At 39.1% G+C, this 23,493-nt stretch overlaps 1 protein-coding gene across 6 annotated transcripts; it reads right to left on the bottom strand.

The window, feature by feature from the left end:
- Positions 1–17,034, bottom strand: LOC310648525 (C-C chemokine receptor type 1-like). Of its 6 annotated transcripts, XM_083376422.1 has the most exons (3): positions 16,837–17,034; positions 16,329–16,426; positions 1–969 (listed from the first exon to the last, which is right to left on the bottom strand). In XM_083376422.1, exon 3 carries the CDS (start codon positions 949–951, stop codon positions 4–6), a length of 948 nt encoding a protein of 315 aa, XP_083232548.1. In that variant the 5' UTR covers positions 952–969; positions 16,329–16,426; positions 16,837–17,034; the 3' UTR covers positions 1–3. The 6 variants fall into 6 exon arrangements, with proteins under 6 accessions (XP_083232548.1, XP_083232547.1, XP_083232546.1 ...); XM_083376421.1 differs by having other exon boundaries at positions 16,329–17,034; XM_083376420.1 differs by lacking the exon at positions 16,329–16,426.
- Between the last annotated feature and the right edge of the window lie 6,459 nt (positions 17,035–23,493).

The following is a 23,493-nucleotide window of genomic DNA, read 5'->3' as shown; positions in this document are numbered from 1 at the left end:
ATTTCATGGATGGAAAAAGCTGACAACGTATTTTTTAAACTTCTTACTAGCAAAAGCATAAATCAAAGGATTAATACAGCAATGAGCTATGGCAACTGTTTCAGTCAGTTGCAACGCTGCATTCATTCTCTTTAAATTGTCACAGCTGTCAGCAAAAAGTGAAGTATGAAATAACTGAAGTAGAAAAAAAATGTTGTTCGGGGCCCAGAAGAGGAAGTAAGTAACCCCGATGATAAAAATAAGCCAGGCTGTTTTGTTCTTCTTCACATTCCTGGATTTCAGCAGGGTATTTAAGATGTGTATATAGCAGAAAGTCACAATCATCATTGGAAAAATCAGACCTATAAAGAACATTTTCAGTATAAAAAATTTGTTCCATGCAAAATTATTTTCATTATAAGTGCAAGATTTCTTATAGTTTTCCACATGTAATCTGAAAAAAACTAATCCTGGTGAAGAAAGTAAAACTGCCAGGCCCCATGTGTGAATGCTTGTAATGATACCATAGCGTATGGCCCGGGATTTTAACGCAGATGCTGAATAAATGATATCTAAATATCGATCGATGGTCAAGAGGACAGTGAAAAAGCTTCCACTGTAGAAGCGTAAAAAAAAGATCCCAGCATAAATTTTGCATATTGTGTCCCCAAATATCCAGTCGTGTATTGAGTAATAAATCCGAAAAGGAAGTGAAAAAATGAAAAGCAGATCACAGATGGCTAAATTTAACAGATATATATCAGTCATGCCCTTAATTTTCTTATATTTGATGAGGACCAGTACAACCAGCACATTGCCCACAAGGCCAAAGATGAATACCAAAGAATAAATTGTTGGCAGGACATTGGAAACAAACATTTGCAAACCCGCAGAGTGACATGGTGTTACTGCACCATCATAGTCAAATTCAGTGATGGGAAATGCTTCATCAGTTACTCCATTCATTGGCATACTACTTGTTCCCTGTAACTGAAAAAAAAGTTATATACATGTTAAAAAGAAAAAAATGTTGATCATTGTCACAAGCAAATGACAATAAGGATACAGTGATTTCTATTTACAAGAAAACAGATTGAACCAACCTAGGAAAAAACAATCAAGAAATACAAAGTAGTTTTTAGTGTTCAACTGCATAACTGTTAAGGTACCATGTAATTGACTTACTGAAGATCTGTTACAGCTACTATTAGACTAAACTATTAAACCAAAAGAATGCTGTATTTGTGGAGAAAAATTAAAACTCTATTTCTACTAATTTATCTGTAATAGATTTTGAGCTCATATAAAAGTTTTCAAGTAACAAATATGTCCCAGTGAATTTAGTCTTCCAAAACCTTGGATCATCTAGAATTGTGATCACAACCAAAAGTCATAGTAGACCTTACTGAATACCATTTAGTCAATACTTTAATTTAGTAATAATTTAGTAATAATTTAGTCAATGAGCCTTGGTGGAGCAGTGGGCTAATGCCTCCTTAAGTAACACCAGCTGCCTGCAATTATTGCAGGTTCGCATCCCACCAGGCTCAAGGTTGACTCAGCCTTCCATCCTTCCGAGGTAGGTAAAATGAGGACCCAGATTGTTGGGGGCAATTAAGCTGACTTTGTAATAATGCCGCTTGGGGTGTGTGTGAAAGCCCTAATAAGCAGGCATATACATAGAATGAAGGCTACTGCTAAACTTGTAAGCCGCCCTGAGTCTTCGGAGAAGGGCGGGATATAAATGGAATTTTAAAAAAAATACGATGCTCAGATTTTGTTGCATTCAGATTTGGATGTTTGGAAGAGGGCCAATTTTGGACCTTTAAAACACTTTCTACCATTTAAAACTAAAACATCAGGCAAATGAGGATCCAAGCATAGATTTATTTTCCCATAGCTACAAGACAATACAATTTTAGAGGAAATGTTAAGACATTCTGGTTTGTTTGAACAATTGTGTTCTGAATTTCTATTTATTTTTTCATTGCCTTTATTATGAAGTGAAATCACACAGAAATCACATACCAGAGCTTTGCTTCCTGTAATACAGTACAGTGTTCATTCTCCATGATTCATGAGTGATTCACGAATATCTACACTTCTCCCAAATCAAAAATGCTGAGATCAAGAAGTGAAAACCAGTTTGTATTGTCCCAAGGTCCTCAATTCCATTCTTTTTACTATGAATTTAAAAACTAAAGAGTGGTAGAAATAAAGGGTCATTGTAATAAATGCAAAATCCATGTTTGAGAAATAGGTTGATAGAGCTAAGAAAAATATTCCAAAATTGCAAGCAAGTTTTTGAGTTTTCAAAATTGTTCTTTAGGAGTAGAAATTACAAATCATTGATGATTTGCAAACTTCATAATAAAACATCTCTATATTTTTAACTTAATTTCTTGCCCTATCTTTTGCCACCCGTATGTTAACCATTGTTGGGCAGCTATATACTGTATACCATATGATAGAAGTAAAGGAAAGGTCTTCAAAAATTTAATATTGAAAGAGAAATTTAAAATTGAATTTGCTGCAGTGGAAATTTACTGAGTGGAGAAGCAACTATAATAAATGGGAATCAGGAAAGAATAACATAAAGGGAGGAAGTAAGATAAACACGTAGGCAAAAATTAGCTGGGTCTTAAGAGTGGGAAAAGGAAGAAGACAAATTATAAAAATCAGCTGTAAAAGGAAATGGCTAGGCAGGAAAGCCATACTGAATTAAAAACAGGAAAACAAGCTGAATAAGATAAGAGGAAAGGCATACTGAATTGAAAAACAGATAAGAACTTATTGTTCTAAAAGGGGGGCATAAATATCCACAGAGCTCAAAATAACTATTTAAATGTCTATTTTTTCTTATTATTGTATACGGTATGTGAATATGATTTAATATGTTAGATGGAAATGTGTAAGAAGTGGACGGAAAGAGTGTAACCTCATAGTACCTCAGCCAATGGGGAAAGAGGAGGGATGTGGCGGCCGGAACAAGGCTGTATAAAGAAGGGAATATTTTGGGTTGGAACTTGGGAGAGAACCAAGCTTTGATAGCTTCTCTCCCCGCTTATTGCAATAAATGAAACAAAAGGCCTTCACCATTTCTTGGCTGCTTATTGGTCAAGCGAGCTTGCCTCTGGTCATGAAGGAAAGTGGCCAGGAGCACATAACAGCCTTGGAGGCTTCTCTGGGATTTTCATCCTGTTGTGTAGCCGGTTCTTTGTAGGCACTGAGTGATATGGAAGGTTCAAACAGAAATAGGCTTTATTGAAGGTCAAACATAACAGAAGCAACAAGGGAGCTGCTGCGCAGCTATTTATATGGTTGGCTGATAGGCGGCGACCAATAGGTTTGAAGCAGAGTTTTCCAGCCCAAAGACCTACTTAGCCGGCTGGAGACAATCAGTCTGGGCTGGCTAGCAACTGTTACAAGCATACACGTGAACTAGCACTTAGCAATTGAATTCAAGCAATTAGCAAGCAGTGTAACATAAGCAAACACTTACACATATACAAAAAGCCAATACATTACATCCCTTCCCCCTGGATGGAACACACATTCATTTGGTTATAAAATCTTGAAGATGTTTGGGGGGGGGTCTTTGGGCTCGTTCAGAGCGTCGAGGGGTTGCCGGAATCTCCTGGTCTACTGGTTCATGTGCCGTGCTAGGTAGACCGAGGGTCTGTGGTTCGGTGCAGTCAAAACAACTCGAGTCCCTTTGGCTGGCCTGTCCCAGTTGGCTCAGCCCAAAGTCTAACAGTGCTGCTAAATTGGCATGACTGCTGCTGGGTGTCAGGTGACTGCCTGGCCCCTGCAGTCCAGTCGGGGGGAGGTGCTTTTACAGCCCCATTCCCGTTCTCTTTCATGGAAAATGTCTCAGAGCATCCAAACTGCTCTGCTGAAGTGTGAGGTTATAGACTCCAGGTCTACTCCCCCTGGACGTCCTGAGACAACGACTGCTCTGTTAGTCATTGGCGCAACTGATCTACATGTCAGCAAATGACTCACCCATCTTCCAGGACCATCTTGTAGGAGAGTGGTCCTGACACTTTAACAACTTCTGGTGCCACCCACAACTGCCCTTGCCCATAGTTCCAAGTCCAAACCCAGTCCCCCACCTGTAAATGCCTAGGTGCCTTCGGGCGTACTGTGTTGGAGGCCACTTTATCAGGGTGCAGTCTTTCCAATTTTGTTATTAGTCTCTTGCCCCAACGCAGCTCGGCGGGGCTCTTGCCTGTAGCTGTACAAGGCATTGTATGCTGGCATAACAAGAAGTCTACCAGCCTGTGGTGCCATTCCCCTGTAATAATACGTTTAAGGGACTCTTTGGTTGTGCGAGCCATCCGTTCTGCTTGCCCATTTGACAGTGGGTGAAAAAGAGCTGATGTGGCGTGCCTAAAGAGATTGGCCCTGAGGAAGGCCTGGAATTCTGATGCGGTGAACTGGGCTCCTTTGTCAGAGACTAAGACATCTGGAAGCCCATGCATTGGAAACAGTGATGGCAACACCTGGATGGTCCTTGCAGTAGTCATATTGGGAATTGGAACCACCTCCAACCATTTAGAGTGGCTATCAACCACTATTAAGAATAACTGTCCCTGAAAGGGCCCGGCAAAATCTACATGTGCGTTTCCTCCCATTGGTGGACAGGGCCCTGCGGCATCTCTGGTCTGGACTGTTGACACATGTAAAACCTGTGTACTTGGGCCTTGATAGCTTTATGTAACCCTGGCCATCAGAAGTAGCTCCTTGCCAGTGCCTTTATCCAGATGATGCCCGGATGGCCTTTGTGCAGAGACTGGAGAACTCTGGGCCTGAGTGAACTGGGGACTACAACCCTGCTACCCCAAAGGATGCACCCTTGTGAGCCGAAAGCTCGCTTTTCTGACTGAAAAAACTCTGGAACTCGGGGGCCCTGCTATTTTCCAGCCATCCTGTGTGAATCCAAGCCAACATGTGACTTAGGATTTTGTCGGCTGCCGTTTCGCAGCGACATCTCCCACATGTAGGGGAAACTCTGGCAAGTCTTGAATTGCTAAAATGTGTGCAGCTGGAGCTGGATTGGGCTCCACATGTGGCAAGGGCAATCTACTAAGGCCGTCTCTGTGGCCCATTTCTTTGCCAGGTTTGTGAACCAGCCTGTAGTCATAGGCCGAAAGGAAGATAGACCACCTCAACATTCGTGGTGACAGAATTTATGTGTCTGCTTGTCCATTGTGAACAAGCCTAGCAAGGACTTGTGGTCAGTAAAGATCATGAGCTGCCACCCATATAAATAGTCATGGAACTTCTTAACCCCAGCCACAATGGCCAAGGCCTCTTTGTCAATTTGTGCGTAATTGCACTCAGCTGAGGACAAGATCCTCGAGTAATAGACGATGGGTGACTGTCTCCCATCTGCCAACAAGTGACTCAGCACAGCTCCAACCCCATATGGGGATGCATCACACGTGATGCAAACTGGCAGCTTTTCGTTAAAGTGCGTGAATACCGAGTTTGAGGACAACAATGCCTTGACTGCCTGAAAACTCCTTTCATGGAGCTTGGTCCACTGCCATGGGGAATTTTTGTCTAAGAGCCAGTGTAGTGGCTCTGCCACTGCAGCCTTGCTGGGGAGGAATGAATGATAAAAATTCAGGAGGCCCAATAAGGCTTGAAGCTCTCCCTTGGACCTAGGGCTTAGTGCCAGCTGAATTGCTTTCAGCTTTGACTCTGCAGGATGGATGCCCTCGGCATTGATTCAAAAACCAAGGAATTCTGTGGACAGAACCCTAATCTTACATTTGTCTCTCCTTAATCTAAGTCCTGCAGCACGGAACTGCTGAAGGATGGCTCTAAGCTGCTCAGCCAGAACCTCTGTGGACTCCCCAGTGATAAGTACATCATCAAAGTAGGGGCAGACCCCTGGAATGCCCTCGAGCATGCACTCCATGATCCCCTGAAAAATCCCTGGGGCTACACTTACTCTGAATTGAAGGCGCTTTACCTTGAAGGCCCCGCTGTGCATAACAATCATTTGGGTGGCTGCTGTGGCCTCATCCACCAGCAGCTGTTTGTAGCGGCCTCTTTGCAATGACGTCAGAATATGGCTGATGACTGGGACGGGGTATGCATGCTGCTGTAGTGCCTGGTTAATGGTACACTTGTAGTCAGCATTTATTCGTACTTCTCCATTGGCCTTGAGTGGCGTTACAGTGGGGGGTCTCCCACTCTCCTCTGTCTATGGGCTGCAAAACCCCCTCACTAACAAGCTTATCCAGCTCTGCATCAATTTTATGCTTTAATGCAAATGGCATACGGTGGGGCTTGACCCAAATTGGCGCGACCTGGGGATTAAATTCAAAAGCTATCGGAGGGCCCTTGTACTCTCCCAAACTTGGGCAAAAAACATCTGCGAATTCCTTGCAGACAAAAGACAAATCTGTTGTTTGAGTCTGGTGATTACCTGTGACCTGGATGCCCAATGCATCAAACCAAATTAGCCCTATGAGTCTCGTACGTTGGCCATCTACCACAATAACATCTAGCGGGCCTGAAAACCCCTTGAACTTCACCGCAAGTGTGGCCTCACCCTTGACTGCCACTCTGGAATTCTGGAAGTCAGTAAGTAGGATATTAGATGATCGTAGCTTGACCCATCTGTTACTATGGCTGCAAATGTGCCAAAAAGTTCCAATGGAGATGATGGACACAGCGGAGCCTGTGTCCAGTTCCATTTTACATGGAACTCTTTGAAGTTCGACCTGCCGTTGCAACTTCTGTTTAAGAGGTCGGTGGGCACCAGTGCGAAAATGCTCCAGCAGCTGGAGTAGAACCCTACACGGTGTTGTCTCAGGGCCCCGGTACCTCTCCTGAAAGTCTCGTTCAGCTGGCAGTCCCTCTGGCGACCTTGACAGACAGCGGCAATGTGGCCTGGTTTTCCACACACCCAGCACGTGCTGTCCTGAAACGGAAATCCATGCATAGATGGCGGCATCCACAGCCAAACACCTCAGGAACAGAACTGCCTTGTTAGCCAGCCTCGTTCCTCTTTTGTGATGCCACTGAATCTTGTCGACTTTGTGATCAGAGTCGGTGTCTTCCACTTGTTCAGCATCCTCATGGTGGACAGTTTCTGTAGATGGTATGCTTTTGGAGGGCCGCAATGCCTTCACGGCCCCTCCAGCAGCTTCGTCTGCCATAACTTCCTTTAAGGCTTCTTGAAGTAAGAGAGTCTCCTTCGCAAAAAGTTTTTGTTGGAGCTCCCTGTTCCTGAGTCCACAGACTAAGCGGTCTCTTAGTTGCTCCTCTAGGTTGGAGAAATTGCAGGGTCGTGAAGCTTGACGAAGTGCTGCAATGAATTCTGTTGCCGACTCGTTGGGTTGTTGTTCGTGTTGTTTGAAGGTGTGCCTCCATGCTATCACTGATAGCTTAGGCTCAAAATAGTCACACAGTTTCTTCTGGAGGTCAGCATACGGTTTCTAGAAGCGCTGGGGAGACCAAGTTCTCAGTGATATCGAAGGTGGCTGGGCTGCTCACACAGAGGAGGGTCGCACCCTTCAGCCCATCTTCACTGACTTGATTTGCACGCAGATAGTTCTCCACACGGGAAATGTAGGACAACCATCTCTCTGGGTCCGTCATATCAAATTCTTCAAGATTTCCAACCTTTGCCATGGTGATAAGTCTTCGTGTCCCATGTCTCGTGTTGCCTTGTGCTGCTGGCTTCTCCGTAGGTCCTGGGACTGATTCTCTGGGCGGGGTGGTCTCCAGCGTGGCTTGCTAGGCAGACCAAGGTGGGGAACGCTGTTCCCTACTAGGCTGTGTGCTGGTTTCACCCCCTAGTGACTTCAGGCTCTTACGATGAAGCAGCACATCCCACCTTCGTCGCCAGTGTTGTGTAGCCAGTTTTTTGCAGGCATTGAGTGAGATGGAAGGTTCAAACAGCAATTGGCTTTATTGAAGGTCAAACATAACAGAAGCAGAAAGGGAGCTGCTGCACAGCTATTTATATGGTTGGCCAATAGGCGGCAACCAATAGGTTTGAAGCAGAGGTTTCCTGCCCAAAGACCTACTTAGCCGGCTGAAGACAACCAGTCTGGGCCAGCTAGCCACAGTTACAAGCATACATGTGAACTAGCACTCAGCAATTGAATTCAAGCAATTAGCAAGCAGTGCAACATAAGCAAACGCTTACACATATAGAAAAAGCCAATACATTACATCCATTACATCTTTGGCAGTCAGGGATATTCGAAAGGGGAGTGCGAACCTGGGTAAGTTTTTCCCAGCCCTAAAGGTCAGATTGCCCCTGCTCAAACAAAGAAGAATCGGAAATCCCGAGACAAAAAGCCAGGACCTAGTGAAAACCAAAGGGAAAGTTGGCCGACTCAAGGAAGGACTTCAACTCACCCTGACAGGTAAGATAACAGTGGGGTATCCATGGCAATAAGAGTTTGAAGAGGAGAGACACCTCCCTGGCCAGTGTGCCAGCCAATAAGGAAAAAAGAGGAAAGGTATTTACATTCTGGAATGAAAGAATGTTGAAGTATTTATTACTCAGCCTTCCATCCTTCCGAGGTAGGTAAAATGAGGACCCAGATTGTTGGGGGCAAAAAGGTGACTTTGTAATAATGCCACTTGGGGGGGGGGTGAAAGCCCTAATAAACAGGCATATACATAGAATGAAGGCTATTGCTAAGCACATTGATTTGTGCTTTAAATTGTAAGCTGCCCTGAGTCTTCGGAGAAGGGTGGGATATAAATGAGATTTTTTAAAAATGTGTTTGTGTGTTTGTGTGTGTGTTTATATGTGTGTGTGTGTGTATATACATATATACATACACACACACACACACACACACACACATATATATATATGTATTTTTTTTGGAATTGCTAACAAAGAATTAAAGGGAATCCCATGTTACAATAGTTCCATTTCATACAGGTACATGTTATTACAAATCTCCAATTTATTGTAGCCAATATTTCCTCTCTTTTTTCCTTTAATACATATTGCCTCTTATCTAAATTAACATACTTCTTATTTTATCTATCAATTATTTAATGGTTTCCTTGCATTTGTCAATACTTTTATATTTTATTTATTTTAACATTTCATCTTTAAAACATCAATCACCGTATACATTTTCCCAGCTTTAATTTGCATTAATATTAAAGTTAAACATTTAAAGTTTCTAGTTTTCATATTTCTAGGTAACCCCACTTACCTTTATCACAATTCTGTCTAATTCCTAATAATGTAGATACACATCCTATCTATCTCATTTCCATATCAACAGGTTAATAATACAATATACCGTAATATTCTTGTTTTCATTATAATTTCCACATACTGTAAATTCAATAACCAAAATTACTCCCCTTTCAACATTTAACACATCTTTTCTCTTCTCCTTTATGTCTGCTCTCCTGTGCTTAAACTTATAATTTTATTTTTATCACTACATCCAAATATATTAGTTACCGGTACATTTTATCACTCCTAACATCAATACATCTTAATTTTATTTAAACAGTTCAATATTTCAATTTAACTGTTGATATTTGCACAGCTGTTTTTTAATTAGCCAATATTTTTATCTGCACAGCAAAACAATCTCTCATAATCCAAGTACAATCCTGTCTATTTAGATATTTTCCATATCAGGCCTCTTAAAATATGTCCTTTCTTCTTCATTCTGGCTTTTTTCCTTTGCCATATCATCTTCTGTTTCTTTGCTTCAGGGTCATCAAAGAGTTCTTGTGTTGTAGTATTATATTGAAGTGACCCTCCAATCTCTATTTTGGAACGGTTGAGGGGTCTGATAAAGATACCAAATCTTCTCATTATTTTCTCCTCTTGGTATAATTGTCCTGGACTATCTTTTTTTTCTTCCATCTGTTTCTCATTTTCAAGCTTGTAAGCCGCCCTGAGTCTTCGGAGAAGGGCGGGATATAAATGGAATTAAAATAAAAAATAAAAATAAATATTCCTTCTGCTTTATGTAACCTTTTGTCAGGTTTTTCTCCAAATTTTCTCTTGTCTGTGCTTCTTGAGCAGTTAAATCTTCTATGAGAGTATTTGATTGTTCAATTTCTTATGTTATGTTCTGTCCCAATAAATTGTTAGTTATAGTCACAATTTGTGTTTGCTTATCCAAGACGCTTTCTAATTTTTTTCTAAAAACTTTTATTTCATCACCAGCTGTGGAAAGGAACTGATAAGTTTGGCAGGTTATTTTCATCATAGCATAAATTTGTTTTTGTATTTGTATTTTGTATGGTGGACTCTCACATCTGGTGTTCAAGGTTAGTCTTATCTTGTTTTCTAAAGTCTCTCTCTCTTTTTTTTTTTAAAGAGTGTCAGCTTACAATTTCAGATTTAGCCACAGGGTGTCCCCCAAGTACTTGGAAAACTCTTTTCTTTTAGGGAAACTACCTGTTAATCTCTTTTCAATTGTTTCTTCTGTTTTAGAAGAACAAAGTTGAATTTTCAAATAAGGATAGAAGTAAGGAATAAATAGTCAAAAGCTTTTAGTCCACAAGTTTCTTTTAAAGGAATAACATTGTAGTTGAGGTCCAATTTTCAATGTTTCTTTTTAAATCACACCTGGAGGTTCAATCGCCGCTGATTCTGAAGGGAGGGTTGAAATCCCCCCTCCCTCTCCGCAGGGGGGAAGGTACTTAGCAGCTTATTTAGGTGATAAAAGAAGTTGATCTTACCCTGTCTCTTCCATGCTGCTTTAATGTTACCTGGTAGTAAGTGTGGCTTCGGCTGTCTGCAGCCTAGTGACCGGCCGTATTGCTATGGCTGGTCTTTCGTCTGCTGGTTTGAAGGGAATGCAGGCATTAACGGGAGAGTTACGGCTCCCCTGCATTTCTGCAAAAGCCCCTTCTTGCTGGTCTCCCCTCCAGGGTGACTCTTTGGCCCTTTTAGGACCCCCCAGCAATGCGAAACTGAATGTGGAGGACGAGAGCCATCCTCCAAGCGTCCATAACGGCAGTGTTGGCAAACCAGAAGCCAGTGTTGAAGTATTTTAAGTCAGTGCTTTAAGCAATGCTTTTGAACAGAGGAAGGATGATACATTACATTTCCCCAATGCCTGGAGAACAAGCTACAAGTTGCCCCAAAAGAGTAAAAGTGGAAATTTAAAGGGACACAAACCTCCAAAGGTCTGGAAATGATGTTTAATGTTCTCTGTGTTTCTGTGTTTGTGTTGACTCATTTCTAAAGACCTGGGGAAGGTGGGGAGAGACCCTCTAACAGTAATATACAAAACAACAAGGCCTTATTCCAAAAGGAAATTTGGGAAATGGAGCTCATTGGCTTCTGGAAAAGCTCCTTGAAAATAATAATGATTGTTTTGCCTGGGGTGAAATATTTTTTAAAAAATCGTGTCTGGTGTAAATGCAAGAAAGGGTGAAGAAGGCTAGTTTCTTAGTAATTAGAAGGACAATAAAAGTGTTAAAAAGAATAATCAGATGGAGGAGAGGGGAATAGAGAGAAAGTAAGGAGCTGTGTGAAGTTTTATGCCTGGTCAGGATGAAAGGTGAGAACTCTGATCTGCTATTTTGTGAGAGAGAGTTAAGTAGAAAGCTATAGTTTGAAAGGTGACAAGAGAGGGGAAACCCCATCTCCAAGGGGAAAAAATTGTCCCCCCTAACAGCTTTTGAAATCAGGCAATTTAGGAAATAATTACCCAAACTAATAGAAGATCCTATTGAAATAGGAAAACAGGGTAGAAATGTTTTTGGGACCAATGGAATATTCATGGGGAGAAATGCAACCCATTTTTAAGATGTTTACACCAGAGGAGAATGGAATGATTAGGTGAGCAGCTAGGGAACAGTGTAAGAAAAAGATTTACAGAAGAATGAACAGGCTGAGATCCCTGTTACAGATCCAAAGTGGGATGGCAGCAGTGCAGAGAGGAATGCTATGGCTGATAGGGAATAAAAAGTATTTAAATATGCAGTGCCTCAGAGTCTTAACATTCAGAAGGCTCTGTGATTAGAACAATGAAAAGAGGAAGCATGACTGAATGGCTACAGAAATTAAAAAGCCAATTTCAAAAGTATGGATATTTGGATCCTGGTAATCTAGGACATCAAATGTTTTTGAAATATCAATTTGTAGGGAAGGCGTGGGAAGATATTAGGGTAAAAATGCAGAAATTGGTTTATTTTTGTTCAGCCCTAGGAGGGAGGCTTTGGCAAGCCATTTCTGTAAGTGTCATGGCAATTTTCCTTCTGTTTAATGCTTTGAGGACTATTCTCTGAACGCAAAAGTTGCGTTGGGTGCTGATTCGTAAATGGAAGGAGGAACTTCTGCAACCAAAGAAGGGAGGTTCTTTATATTGAATCTGCTCTCCGGAGGCTTAGAAGGGTTGGATTCACTACACATGAGCGAAAGTGGTGACTGGACCTGAAAGAGGTTAGGTTAGATGGTCATTCCAGGACAAGGATTGAAAGCCATATTTAAAAGGACTTGAATGGGTGGTGGACCAGAACCCCTACCTATTTTGAATATCTCTATTAGAATTTCAGGTGACCCCAGATGAAGAACAAATATGTTGGTGCTGACTCATGAGAGATGTAAAAGTGGTTTGTTACAAATAAAACCAGTAACTGAGACAGAAGTCACACATTTGAAACTGAAAAATATAGAATTATAAATTGTATGAATTAGGTGGTAAATGTGTATTTTTTGTTATTGTAAGTGTGATTGCTGTTGCTGTTATTGCTATTGTGATTGTGGATCAATTTGTGGGTGTGAAATACTGTGTAATAATCATGAGAGGATGAATTCTAATTCTAATATTACTGAAGACAACACACCAGAGCAGCCTGGGAAATAAAGGTAAAAATTTGTTTGTGGGGTTTAAAGGTAGATGACAATCATGAAGCAGTAATGGATATTGCAAAAGGAATCAGGAAAGTAGCTAAAGCTCCTGAACAAAAGTATGAAAATATGTGGAGTGATTGGGGTTGGTTAACTAATTGGTTTCCCAACACTGAATGGTTAAGGCAAATGTTTCTTGGTTATAGGACTTATGTGTTGTGCATGTCTGTAATGTATTCCTTTATGTGCATCTACTTTTGCCAAAGCTGTAGGAAAAGCTTTAGGAAAGCCTTAGGAAGAGAAGAAATTATACAGCTAATGGTTATAAGATTTTCTAAGCATGATAATGAAGACCTTTCAGAGTAATAAAAATTAAAAGAGGAGATTTGATAGAAGTGAAGGAAAGGTCTTCAAAAATTTAATATTGAAAGAAAAAATTAAAATTGAATTTGCTGCAATGGAAATTTACTGAGTGGAGAAGCAACTATAATAGATGGGAATGAGGAAAGGATAACATAAAGGGAGGAAGTAAGATAAACACGTAGGAAAAATTAGCTGAGTCTTAGAGTGGGAAAAGGAAGAAGACAAACTATAAAAATCAGCTGTAAGAGGAAATGGCTAGCCAGGAAAGGCACACTGAATTGAAAACAGGAAATAACCTATTGTTGTAAAAGGGGGACATGAGCCAGCAGTGTACTGCAGCTGCCAAAAAAGCCAACACTAGGCTGCATGAACAGTGCTAGGCTGCATGAACAAAGGGATAGAATCAAGATCACGTGAAGTATTAATACCATTTTACAATGCCTTGGTAATGCCACACCTGGAATACTGCATCCAGTTTTGGTCACCACGATGTAAAAAAGATGTTGAGACTCTGGAAAGAGTACAGAGAAGAGCAACAAAGATTATTAGGGGGCTGGAGGCTAAAACATATAAGGAACGGTTGATGGAATAGGGTATGTCCACTTTAATGAAGAGAAGGATGAGAGGGGACATGATAGCAGTGTTCCAATATCTCGGGCTGCCACAAAGAAGAGGGAGTCAAGCTATTCTCCAAAGCACCCAAAGGCAAGACAAGAAGCAATGGATGGAAACTAATCAAGGAGAGAAACAACCTAGAACAATTAACCAGTGGAACAACCTGTCTCCAGAAGCTGTGAATGCTCCAACGCTGGAAGTTTTTAAGAAGAGACTGGACAGCCATTTGTCTGAAATGGTACAGGGTTTCCTGCCTGAGCAAGGGGTTGGACTAGATGACCTCCAAGGTCCCTTCCAACTTTATTATTATGATGATTATAAATATCCACAGAGCTCAAAATAACTATTTAAATGTCTAATTTTTCTTATTATTATTGTATATGTGAATATGATTTAATATGTTAGCAGGAAATGTGTAAGAAACAGATGGAAAGAGTGTAACCTCATAGTACATCAGCCAATGGGGAAAGAGGAGGGATGTGGCGGTTGGGGTAGGGCTGTATAAAGAAGGAAATATTTTGGGTTGGAACTTGGGAGAGAATCAAGTTTTGATAGCTGATCTCCCTGCTTATTGCAATAAACGAAACAAAAGGCCTTCACCATTTCCTTGGCTGGTTATTGGTCAGGCGAGCTTGCCTCTGGTCATGAAGGAAAGTGGCCAGGAGCACATAACACCATATAATATAGATTCTGCATTTTTTCATCATAGAATAAAATAGTTACCCTTATTTCTTATAATCGCCTGAAGTAGTCTATGGAGAGACACATGTTATATAAATAATGTCAGAAAGAATCATCATAATTATGTATTCTCATACACATATTTATCTTCAATGTTATTCACCTAACAACAGTATGAGAACTTTTTCAATGGGATCTTTTACTACTCTTAGATCTGTGAGAAGAGCATATCCACTTGGCAGGAATTAATTGAAGAAAATAGTCTCAAAGTCTTGTATTTGTTTGCTCTCTGAGAAATGAAACAGAACAACATCAACTGAAGGGGAGGACAGAGCTTAAAAAAGAAGCATGGGAACTGAAGACATTAACAAAAATTGTCATATTAATAGTACAACTGTACTGAAGAAAAGCAGATAGGGGGGAAAAACTGAAATTCTCCACCAAGATGGGCTAATGCCTCCTTAAGTAACACCAGCTGCCTGCAATTAGTGCAGGTTCGAGTCCCACCAGGCTCAAGGTTGACTCAGCCTTCCATCCTTCCGAGGTAGGTAAAATGAGGATCCAGATTGTTGGGGGCAATAAGCTGACTTTGTAATAATGCCGCTTGGGGGGGGCGAAAGCCCTAATAAGCAGGCATATACATAGAATGAAGGCTATTGCTAAGCACATTGGTTTGTGCTTAAAATTGTAAGCCGCTCTGAGTCTTCGGAGAAGGATGGGATTTTAAAAAAAATTGAATGTAACTGTAGAAACTTTTTGTGAAGAGTCCCAGATTTTACAGTTACTGAATATGCAGAAAAGTATTTTGCAACTTTACCCTACCAGCAGAATTGTAGTTCCTACATACAGTTCTGTGAAGAAATACTAGTTCTGTGAAGTTCCTAAGTGACTCATTTCTGTAATCAAATCAAAAACTGAACAAGCGGGAATAGGAGCACTGCAAAATCTGACTCATGACTGAGTTATTGAAAAGGGGAAGTGAAGAAAAGGAAGTGTCTCCCCTCCCCTCCCCCCTCTTCATTACCCCTTTGCCATTGTTTCAGCAGTGACAACTATTCTAGATCTCTCAGAATCATGGGACTCTTGGAAATAAGAACCAATGCCAGGTGGCATTGTTAGGAATAAGAGTGTAAGATCCCTCAAAAGCAATGCCCCAGGAGCAATAAGTAAGGCAATCAATTAGAGGACTTGAAAGACATTAGTACTGTTACCTGAGAGTAGCAATTTAAGTAAATAATTCCTACTGCCAAGAATAATTTGCTAAAAGAGGAATAGAAGAAGGAGATGAATGTCTGTATAGAGTCAACAACAACAAAAAAACACATGACTGTTAATTTGAGTATCATCACTGCATGAGTATTATCTCACCTAATGGCAATTTTCTTTAATTTCCTCTTCTGTGACTGATGTCGAAACAATGCAACATTATATTGGGAAAAATGTACTAAGCCTAAAAAAAACCCATTCTTCGGTATTATTCATTTCTTACATAGAAACTGTATCGAATTCACTGTAGGCAATGTGTAATTAACATGTATTCACCCTTCTACCCTAAATACATATACAGATCTAGAGATTTTACATTATTACAAACAAATGTTTATTCATAAAAATAAATATTTGTTCTTCTAAGATTTTGGGAAGGTAGAATGACTGCTAACATGTATCTAAAATAAAGAAATCAATAAATCAGATTTCTCTTTTAATTGTTATGTTAGAAAACAGTGGAGATCTACTGAGGGCACATAATAATTTTATTACATAAAAACTTCTGAAAAATAATCACAATGGCCAGCAGATATCTTTTTTTTAATTCCTTCCTAGATTGTTGCTGTTTTTAAAATTAATATTCCCCCTTTAGCATTACCTTTCAGAATTATCCTCTTTGGGACATTTTGTATTGCAAAACTGAACACATTTAATCATATTTCTTTTCTATATTTCTGTAGCATAAAAACTTTCCTCCTAATGGAAAACAAATAAATAAGGATAGTCTTTTGATCATGGATACTGGATGTTTCATAACAATTAAAAATACTTGTTCACGTTAATAAGGTGATAAATGTATTTCCCTCTCCCCTACACCTTTTTGGAAAGAGAATAAAAAAATTAAAATATTCAAACAGAGGGCAAATGGCGTATATTTAAATTTCACATTTCCAATTGTTTTTAATAATATAAACTCCAATATAATTTCCAATATAAATTGGAAATATTTGATAGTTCATTAATCTTTGATATTGAAACATGATATGCAATAATTACATTTTTTGTGTTAATATGTAACATTACAGGATTAGAAGTCAATGCAATATTTGTACTTGAAAATTTTGCCTTACATCCACAGAAAACATTCCTAATTTAAATTGACTCACCACTTCACAAACCTGAAAGTGTCATCGTTTTTCCAGACTGTAAAAATTTAAATAATGTACTTAAGCAAAAGCAATCTTTTTTTTTTTAAGAATTGTTCAAATTCTGAAAAACTTAGTCAACAAATTTTCTCACTTTTAAAAAAAGTCCAAAACCACTTTTCTTCTTTTAAAAATAATCCTTTGGCATTTTCCTTAAGGTTCTTGATTAAAGCCAGTGGCTTTATTATATAAAGACAGTGCAAATTGTCATAACATTTTCAAGTCAGTATTTTATCTTTCACTACACATTTGACTGGTCAGTATGTATAACACATGATAATTTTCAGGCAGTAAATAAGTTGGGAAAGTTTCAGTTCTGTGGATTAGTGATAGTGATATCATTTAAGAGTCATTATTAAATTGCAATAATTAACTTGCTCTTATATAACATATAGAGCTGGATAGATCCTCAGCAACTTTGAAAATTGGGTCAGTGTACTGCAGCTCAGATAAAGCAAGACACACGGCATATGAAAGAGAAACTTTGATCGTATGAGTCATATCTTGGCTAGCATGCTAACTATGTGCCTTTGACAAGATACCCTATCAATGCCACATCAATGTACCAATATAATAGAAAAGAAGAATTAAAATGAATTGAAATGCTCCAAATTAAATCACACCAACATGGTTCAAAGGTCTCTGATACCATCAGATGACTGGTAAATATTATGGTACTGTTTTCTGACAATAATAAGTGAGGTGGCTTCATAAGATATGGAAACAAATTGTACTAAAATTGGTATAGTATAGTTATTTTTTGGAATAATTATAATAAACATGGATTTCCAGTCATTTTTATTTCTTGGACAAGAATTATTATTACAATTATTACATCCTTTTATTCAGACAATCACTAATGGGATTACATTTCATTTTGTTCTTTAATATTAAATAACATTTAACTGGAATGTTTAATTGTACAGATTTATGAAATTTGTCAAAACACAGGTTCCCAGTTACTTTCCAGGTGCAATTCAGTGTGGTTACTATCATTTTTAAAGCTGTACATGACATGAGGCTAGGTTCTTTGCCATACCATCTCTCCCTCAAGGTATCTGCCTTTCCTTCTAGGTTACATAACGTGGGTGTGTTCCAGTTCCCCACCCTTAAATTTGCACCTGATAATACTAAAAGGCATATATTTCCGGTGGCTACCCCAAAACTTTGGAATGGTGTCCCATCTGAGATCTAAGGGACCCTACACTTTTAACCTTCTGGAGAGTTAGAAGACCTTCCTTTCCTCTTAAGCATCGGGCTAGGATTGGTTGAGTTGGGAAGCCATTGATCTGACACCTGGGTAATTAGATTTTTAGTTATTTTTAAGATTGTTTTGAACTATCTAGTATCAGTATATGAAATAGACAGTCATAGAAGTTCTGTAAATAAATAAATACATCAAATGGCAAAAGAACATAATAAATATTATAGATATATAAGAAATTGGAATAAATTTAATATTTTGTAAATTAACAATAAGGTATCTATATATTTAAGGGACGCGGTGGCTCAGTGGTTAGGACACTGAGCTTGTTGATCAGAAGGTCAGCAGTTTGGTGGGTCGAAAGTTCGAAAGCATGTAAAAATGCAAGTAGAAAAATAGGGACCACTACAGTGGGAAGGTAACAGCGTTCTGTGCGCCTTTGGCGTCTAGTCATGCCGGCCACATGACCACAGAGATGTCTTTGGACAAGCGCTGGCTCTTTGGCTTTGAAATGGAGATGAGCACCGGCCTCTAGAGTCAGAAACGACTAGCACACATGTGCGGGGGAACCTTTACCTTTACCTTATCTATATATTCAGATTCACCTTAATCTATGAAATATATAGTATAATTATTCCTTGAAAAAATATCTTATTTAAAAGATATAAATATGTAACTCTTTATAGCTGAGGTAAAGAAAATACCAAGTGTAGAAGAAAACACTCAACAATTTATGGAGAAAAACAAACGTAATATGGCTTCAACATTTACATATTTTTTCATGTTTGATATCATCTTTCCCAGATAAACCAAACAGGATGCATAACTAGATGAACTAATTCTATTTTACAGTAAGGCTACATAATCAAATCTTGTTGTCTGAAAGTACAAACGTCCTGTCACTACTTTTAACCATATGAAAATTAGGAAAGTTCTCCCTCATTTATTTTCACTAATCATTAAACCACTGACAGCTCTTGCCTCTCTTGTTTGATTATCTTTTTACCATGGAGAACTGCTTCAACCAACTAAGGCATCTGTTGAGGAAATAACGTTTAACCCTGTATGTAGTGTATGCAGGTTTTGCATACATGTGAGGGTCAGTGAATTAAGGAGGTGGGGAGCTGGATAGCTCCGAGCAGGAACAGTGTTCGGCGGGAAGCCAGAACAAGGGGACAGCGTTCAGCGGGAGAGCAGGATTTAAAGGGATTGGCTGACCAGCCAGCAGGACGCTTGGATTCAACCCATTGGCCAGGCAGTTACCTGACCAGGTATAAGTGAGGGCTCAAATCCCTTGTTCCCAGTTCGGCCATGTTCCTCAATAAAACAACTTAGCTCCTGAACCTGTGTTGCCTCTGATTCTGGAACCAACACAACACTGTAAATGCTACATGTTCTTACATACAATGCTGCTAGGGTGTTGTATTAATCCTGTAATGCTGAATACACTAACACAGTTCTTAATTCCTAAACTAGATATAAAATGGAGCAGCTGAATGTATACTGGTCCAGCACAGGGGCTGATGTCTAGGGAATTGTAAGTTAAGAGGAGGCATAGCCCCCTAATTTTTCATGTTGTAAAGAAGATGGCAAAAAATCGGATTTTTAGACCTACAATATTCTGTTAATGTAAACTTACAATAAAAAAGTTTTTATTAGTTATGGTTATGTTTCCTGTCTAGTCTCCCTAAGAAGACTGACAAAAGTAGTTGCTCCATCCCACACCCACTTTTCTTACTATTTTCAGACGGCTGGCAAGAGAACTGGAGCACAGTTCTAAACACCATTTCTCCTCTTTCATCCATATCCTTTGTAAGATCCCCTGATATGTCAGCTAGGATTTTTTAAAAAATTTTTTTACATGAGTAGTGGTCTACTATTCTTCCTGAAAATAGATATTCCCATCTCAAACAAAAAAGCAAAAGCAAACCTTGACTAGTCACTACGACAGATAACTGTATGTGTTGAAACAAAAGGCTGGGAGACACACAGTTGCTATTAGAAGCAAGCTTTTTTCCTACCAGGTCTTCAGTACCATGGATTAGTTCTGGCAATCAGTGATTTAGTAGGAAGAGATTCTCTTTCACCTTCCCCAGAATTTTCTTCTCATCTCATGTTTAGGTTGGAAATAGAAGTGGTACAAAGTAAAGTATAACTGTTCAGCTGCCATTTCTCTCATCCCATAGGAGCTAAAAAGTTGCTTCTTCCTCTACTTCTCTTGCCATCTACTGAGCTGGCTAGCTTGGGGAGCTGCTGCCAAGTCTGGCCCAGGGGGAACAGAAGCTGAGAAACATGAATGTTTAATACAAGGAAACAGCTGAGTTTGAAATGTCTGGGCTTTTCCACTGGGGAAATAGTGTTTAATGACTGTAGAGGAGATAGCCAACAAGAACTAAGGAGAATCCAACTAATGATGACGGAGAATCCATCATCACTAGCACCAAAGTAGAAGTGTTGTGGATTGTGTGGCAAGACAAGGAACACTACTTTAAAATGGAGACAGCTCACTTTGAAGGTAAGCTGCCTTTGCAACATGCTAGGGCTGAGACCAAGGCAATCATTCCTTAAATACTCATTTTATTATTTAGTAACAAATCCTAAAAATGTTAAAATAGAAAAAAGTGTAAGAAGAGTCATGAAACAAGGAAAATATTAATCAAACGTAAGTTTTTAAAATTACCAGGAGAAAAAAAAAGCATAATACAGGTAGTCTTCAACTTATGACAGTTCATTTAGTGACTGTTCAAAGTTACAAGAGCACTGAAAAAAGTGTCTTATGACCATATTCAGATTTATGACTATTGCAGCATCTCGATGGGCATATTATTTACATTTGGGTGCTTGACAACTGACTCACATTTATGACAGTTACAATGTCCCAGACTCATGTGATCCCCTTTTGCAACCTTCTGACAAGCAAAGTCAACCCGGAAACCAGATTCACATAAACACTATTAATGTTATTAATTTAACCTCTGCAGTGATTCACTTAACAAACGTGGTGAGAAAAGTCATAAAATGGGGCAAAACTCACTTAACAAATTTTGGGCTCAATTGTGGTCAAACATTCAGGGCTACCTGTACAGTAATCAATACACACACACATCAAACTAAATTTTGATGTATGGAATCATATTTCCAGTTTTTCTATTCCACTGACAAAGAGCCTGTTCTAAGGCTGAGAGTGCACACAAGACAACCTTTAACATCTTATGTACAGGTTTAGGAACCTTTTCACTCTCTCTTACTTTTTTCCAGCAATCCAAGGCCTACGAGCAAGAAAAATAGAACCTTGTAGAGCAGGGGTGCCAAACCCGCAATGTCACATGACGTGTCGTGATGTATCGTAACTTTTTTTTTCCATTGCCAGCAATTGGGTGGGCATGGTTTCGGCATGACGCATCTGGCCCGCGGGCTGACAATTTGACACCCCTGTTGTAGATTCAATTTCTAAAGAGTAACCTAGTTTTACAAATTTCATGAAGAAATTGCTCAATAATGAGGCTGCTCACCTTCTTCAACTTTACAGGGAAGATTTAGTATTTCAAGCCTCTTCCTGAATAAATAATCCTGGATTTGAGAGCATTTTTCTATCTTTGCTTGAATTCTATTTGTGGTATTCAAACATTAGTTTCCTTTGGACTTTTTTCTATGGTATCCATTGTTTAATCAAATGTGTCAACTCCGGTAGCAATTTGGCAAGTTATTTGACAAATATCGCAACATTTCATAGTCTGCAAATATGAGGCATTTATTACAAGAAATGAGGAAATGAGCTGTGTTACACAGCATGAGATCCCCATGTTGTTAATTATGGATAATGATAACCAAGCACGTAAACATGGTTCTATTACAGTGTCATACACAGACTCAAGTTTTAAGTATTACACAAATATATTTTTCACATAATTTTCAAAACAATATTTTTCTAAGATTGTGGGGAGATAAAATGCCTGCTGATATGCACATCAGACACAAAACTGATAATACTGTGGACCCTCATTGAGTAGGTTTCTCTTTTAATCGTTATTTTACTAGAAACCACAAAGAAAAACAGTTTGTGAGCAGTAGTTCTATCATATTTTATTCAAACTACTGAAAAACTACACCCTGTATTCAGCCAAATGTATGTGATTCCAAAAAGTATATCAGGATGAGCTACTCTTTTTAGATAATAATAATAATAATAATAATAATAATAATAATAATAATAATAATAATAATGATGATGATGATGATGATGATGATGATGATGATGATGGAAGGGACCTTGGAGGTCATCTAGTCTTAGCTTTTCAGAGGTTTTACCAGTGTATAAGGAGCAAAATGAAAAGGCCAGAATATACCACAATTCAATATGTGGCTAAAGGAATGGTGTAAAGGGGAAGGCTTTGGATATATCAGTCACAATGTCAGTAGCTGATCCAATGATAAAATGTTCAGAAGAGATGGTTTGCATCCATCAAAGAAAGGGACTGAGTTACTCGGCTATAAATTCACAGATTTTCTGGAGGAATATTTAAACTAAACAGCGGGGACAGTGAGTTCATTGATACAGAACATCCCTGTCCCTGGCAATCTAAAAACTATAAGGCTATCAGTGCACATAACATAGATGTGTGTGTGGACAAGATTTTGCTGTCAAGCAAAATCAAGCTTTTAATAGCGAGTGCCACACAAAGTGCACTAACCAAATAGGTGGTAAGACAATAGGGGAACTCAGGCACCACACAGGTTATGTAGAAAGCAAACACAGGGTCAGTCATAAAGGACTCAAAAGTCTATACACCAATGCACAGAGTTTGAACAGGAAACAGGGTGAACTAGAAATTCAGGTTAATGAGGGCAGATATGATATTGTCACGATTACGGAAACATGATGGGATGAAACCCACAAATGGAACACACAGCTAGAGGGATCTAAATTATTTAAAAGAAACAGAATAAAAGAGGAGGTGGAATTGCTCTCTATATAAGAAATAACTACATCTCTACAGAAATAGAGCACAACAATGATGAAAACTGTAAACTTGAATGCATTTGGGTCAATATAAAAGGTGTACTATGGCATACTATAGGCCATACTATAGGCCACCCAAATAAACAGAGGAAATAGATGAACTTTTTGCTAGTCAGCTAACTAAGGTATGTAGGAAGCACATCACAATAGTAATGGGGGACTTTAACAACCCTGACATCAACTAGGAGATAAACTCTGCACCAAGTGGAAGATCAAACAGATTCCTGACAAACCTAGCAGACAACTTTGTCTCCCAAAAAGTAGAGAACGGAACTAGGGGATTAGCCATTTTGAATCTAATTTTCACTAACAGAGATAAAATGATAGAAGGTGTTAAAGCCACAGGAAACTTGGGAGGTAGTGATCATGCAATATTGGAATTCAACATTATGGA

Source organism: Vipera ursinii (assembly GCF_947247035.1).
Source record: "Vipera ursinii genome assembly, chromosome: Z".
Taxonomy (NCBI): domain Eukaryota; kingdom Metazoa; phylum Chordata; class Lepidosauria; order Squamata; family Viperidae; genus Vipera; species Vipera ursinii.
This window is presented reverse-complemented; position numbering and strand designations above follow the sequence as displayed.